The sequence below is a fragment of the Notothenia coriiceps genome, unplaced genomic scaffold (genome assembly GCF_000735185.1).
Source record: "Notothenia coriiceps isolate Sejong01 unplaced genomic scaffold, NC01 NC01_scaffold00032261, whole genome shotgun sequence".
NCBI classification, from domain to species: Eukaryota; Metazoa; Chordata; class Actinopteri; order Perciformes; family Nototheniidae; genus Notothenia; species Notothenia coriiceps.
The window spans coordinates 1-3,995 of record NW_011364962.1 but is presented as its reverse complement, the minus strand read 5'-3'; the positions used below and the strand labels follow the sequence as shown (position 1 = coordinate 3,995).

The following is a 3,995-nucleotide window of genomic DNA, read 5'->3' as shown; positions in this document are numbered from 1 at the left end:
TAAAATAACTGGATGACCTACCTGTCTGTCAGCCTTCCATCTGTGCACAAACTTATCTCGTGCCCTCATTGGTCATGTGCGTGTTCGTGTGTGTTGGAGGAGGGGCTCTGTAAGGAAGTGGCAGATTTTTTCCGACTGTGTATTTTCAAATTCTAGCGCACTCGAGCTGGTTTCTCCAAAATTACCTACCCCACCTTTAATGTATAACAATTATTTACAAAACATGTCTCTTTAAACACACCATACCCGAAAAGGAGCAGGGAGAAGAAAATAATCTTATATGACCTGCCCCTTTCTCAAAAAAAAAAAAAATAGATGGTCTGTCCTTCATATTTTCTTATTCACAGCCAATCATTACAGTACTGTAGGAAAATAAGAGAAACACAAAAATGTACAAAAAAGAAAAAATACTTAGTTTCCACTTGACTGCTATACCTCCAATACTCAGTCTAATGTTCCTCCTGCTGTTGAGGATGTTAGAGTTTGTATCACCGTTTTGTTTCTCCTCCTCAGGAGCAACGGGCATCGAGGACCGGCTGCAGGACGGCGTCGCTGAAACCATCGCGTCGCTGCGGCAGGCGGGTCTTCAGATCTGGGTTCTGACGGGAGACAAACAGGAAACGGCCGTCAACATCGCCTACGCCTGCAAACTGCTCGACCCCGAGGAGGAGATCCTGACGCTCAACGCCGACTCTCAGGTGGGAGGGAGGAGCAATAGTCAATCAAACAGGAAAAAAACACCAATACGTTAGCATTCTGACGTTAGCATTCTGACGTTAGCATTCTGACGTTAGCATGCTGACGTTAGCATTCTGACGTTAGCATTCTGATGTTAGCATTTAGCTCTCAGCTCCACTTTATCTGTATTTATATAGCACCTTTCATGCTTGACATACCCCAGAGTGCTTTACAGAGTACAAACAAGAAGATGAAATATCTACTTGACAGTCATGAAAGTAGTATCAACAATTTCATCTCCCTCTTGGCGAGACATTCACTCACAATAATATTGAGTTTCTCGTCTCTGAAACACATTTTTAAAGAGGCCATTTGAGGACAATGTTAATTCTTAACAGCTTCACATCTGTGTGCCAGATGTTGCTCAGTTTACCTGACGAGCCGCTGTGTTTCTGAGCAGGAGGCGTGTGCTCTGCTGCTGGACGAGAGTCTTCACTACATCCAGGCCAAATTCCTCTGCAGCTCCTCGGATCACACCACCACCAAATCTTTCCACAGCAACGTCTCCCCCTTCGGGATCTTCACCCCCCCTCCTCCCTCCTGCCCGCCCGCCCCCCCCGCGGTGCACCAGATCGGCCTGGTGATCGACGGCCGCACGCTGGCCTACGCTCTGGACCAGAGTCTGGAGGAGAAGTTCCTGGCCGTGGCTCAGAGCTGCCGCGCGGTGCTCTGCTGCCGCTCCACGCCGCTGCAGAAGAGCATGGTGGTCAAACTGGTGCGCAACAAACTGAAGGTCATGACCCTCGCCATCGGTACGTTCAACATCCACGACCCTTACTGTTTCAGCAATCGAAATTCTGACCTTTTTCTGAAAATATCTCAATTTTCTGAAAATACAGATTTATGCAGAACATCTCAGAATTCTGATTTTTTTTCTGTAAAATGTTCAAATCCTGACTTTTTACCCAAAAATATATAAATTCTATCAATTTCTGTCAATTCTGACTTTTTTCTGAAATCTCTAAATTCTGACTTTTTGCCAAAATTCTCTTAAAGGTAAGGTATGTAAGTTTGAGAAAACGGCTCGAGATCGCTATAATTTGAAAATACACGACCGGAGAAAATCTGCCACTTCCTTACAGAGCCCCTCCTCCAACACACACGAACGCGCACATGACCAATGAGGGCACGAGATACGTTTGTGCACAGATGGAAGGCTGACAGGCAGGTAGGCCATCCAGTTATTTTAGCCGGGCCGGCTCAGATGATTGGTCGTGCTTTTTACAGAGCTACGGCTTCCACATATGACATTTTTTATGGATTTGTTGTCAAAGCACTTAAGATATTCATTGCTATCGGGATGTTAAGAGCATTCCATGGAATATAACAAAAAGTGTATCTCGAGCCGGTTTCTCAAACTTACATACCCCTACTAAATCCAGACTTAAGCAGAATATCTCAGAATTCTGACTTTTTTCTAAAATGTCAGACTTTTTTCTCATGAATCTGAAATGTTCCGACATATTTTGAGACTTTTTTCCCTCAAATTCTGGATTTTATCAAAAAATCCGGATTTCTGACAATTTCAAAATTCTGACTTTTTTCCCAAATCCTCAACATTTTCTGAAAATACATGCTGATGCAGAAAATCTCAGAATTCTGACTCTACTCAAATTTCTGACTTTTTTCTCATAAATCTGACATTTTCAGATTCTCAAATTCAGAATTTTGTCTAAAAATTCAGATTTCTGACATTTTCTGAATTCTGACTTTTTAATGAAAATCTCTTTCAAAACTTTTACTTGTTATGCAAATGTTGAAATTCCCGAAATGTTGTAGCTACCAGTGGAAATCCAACCATCACGATGTTTATCTAATATTTTCCCGATGCCAAGCTTTAAATTTAGAGCTAATACTTTTTCATGAAATAAGTGAAACAGATGTTTTATTTCTGATCCTGGTGATTTCTCATGTGTTTGAGGAGTCTTCACTACAGAGAGCTTCAAAGGTATTTGATAAAAAATGTCTGGAACTTCAGAAGTGTTTTTCTGACTAAAAGAGTGAAATATTGCTCATTGGTTTCACCTGTTGGCAGGGCTTTAACATTCCCCTCAGATTTATCCTCCGAGTCACGAGGTACTTCATGTACTCGCTGCTCTGGCTGAGAAACAAAGAATTCATCATTAAATAAACTGCTACTGACGAATAAATAACCTGCAGCTGATATTATTCATACATTTACAAACTTTACCAACTCTGGTTTGAGAGTTTGTAGAAACAGAATCAGGAACAGATACGAAAAGTGACCAGTGTCATATTTCTCTTGAATGTCAATCTGGTTTTCCTGTGTTTATAAAATGAGGTTAGATTTATTGTTCCAACATGTACAGAATATACATACGATGTATAAACAACAACACAGTGGTTCCCAACCTAGGGGGCGCAGGTGGGGCGCCAGGTCTCAGATGATTTGAGGGCAAATATCATATTTTACATATAATTGTAACGCAATACATGATTGTCACTAAAAGCCTTGTCTATACATTATAATAAAATATAAAAAATAATTGATTAACAAATTCAAGTTAGTAGCTATTAAAGGCATAAAAAGACAGAAAAGTATAATTTTTTCTTTAATATAAATGTTTCTTCTGCACGTTAAGTGTCCAAACCGGGCTTGTCTGGATAAGCGCATTTTTAAAACATAGTCATTGTCCATGCCGGTTTCAGTTGGATTATTTGTCACAGTTGCTCCGATCAGATCGGTCTCCTCCATTTTGTAGATTATTTACGACTTTTGAATCCACATAAACACATCGGCAAAATCCGGCTTACTTTGAGCATGTGTTTTAAACAGTTTAATCCCAGTGTGAATTGTTTTCCACTTGCGCCGTCCTTTAATTTCTTCATACAGCGGGAATCCAAATGAATGAATCCTGAGTCCAATAACCATCAAGTCACTCCAATAGTGCTCCTTAATTACGCTTTCGTCCTCCTTTAACAAAATACTTCACATTCATCCAGGTTGTGACAGTAGTTGTAGCATTTTTGAGACTTTTAAACTTTAATTACCGCAACTTCCAACAGGAGTCATTTGGGGGGACTCTTGGGAAAAATGGTTGGGAACCACTGCTCTAGACCAACAATTTTTTGGAGCTGGAAGTGAACCGGATTCCGGAGCTAAGAGGCGGCGCCGCTGCGGTGTGAACAGGAAAAAGCGGTATTTTCAGGCTCCAGCTCCGAGCCGGAGCTGAGAACGTGTTGGTGTGAAAGGGGCATGTGAGGACACCGCCACTCGCAAGACAGGAAGTGCATGC

General features: G+C 41.5%; 1 protein-coding gene across 1 annotated transcript; it reads left to right on the top strand.

Moving 5' to 3' along the window:
• Positions 1-513: 513 nt before the first annotated feature.
• LOC104960725 (probable phospholipid-transporting ATPase VA) lies at positions 514-1,739 on the top strand (the record flags this gene model as incomplete). The annotated part of the gene is made up of 3 exons (XM_010788882.1): positions 514-698; positions 1,139-1,490; positions 1,735-1,739. Coding segments are annotated over 3 exons (542 nt in total), but the record flags the coding sequence as incomplete, so codon positions are not given.
• Between the last annotated feature and the right edge of the window lie 2,256 nt (positions 1,740-3,995).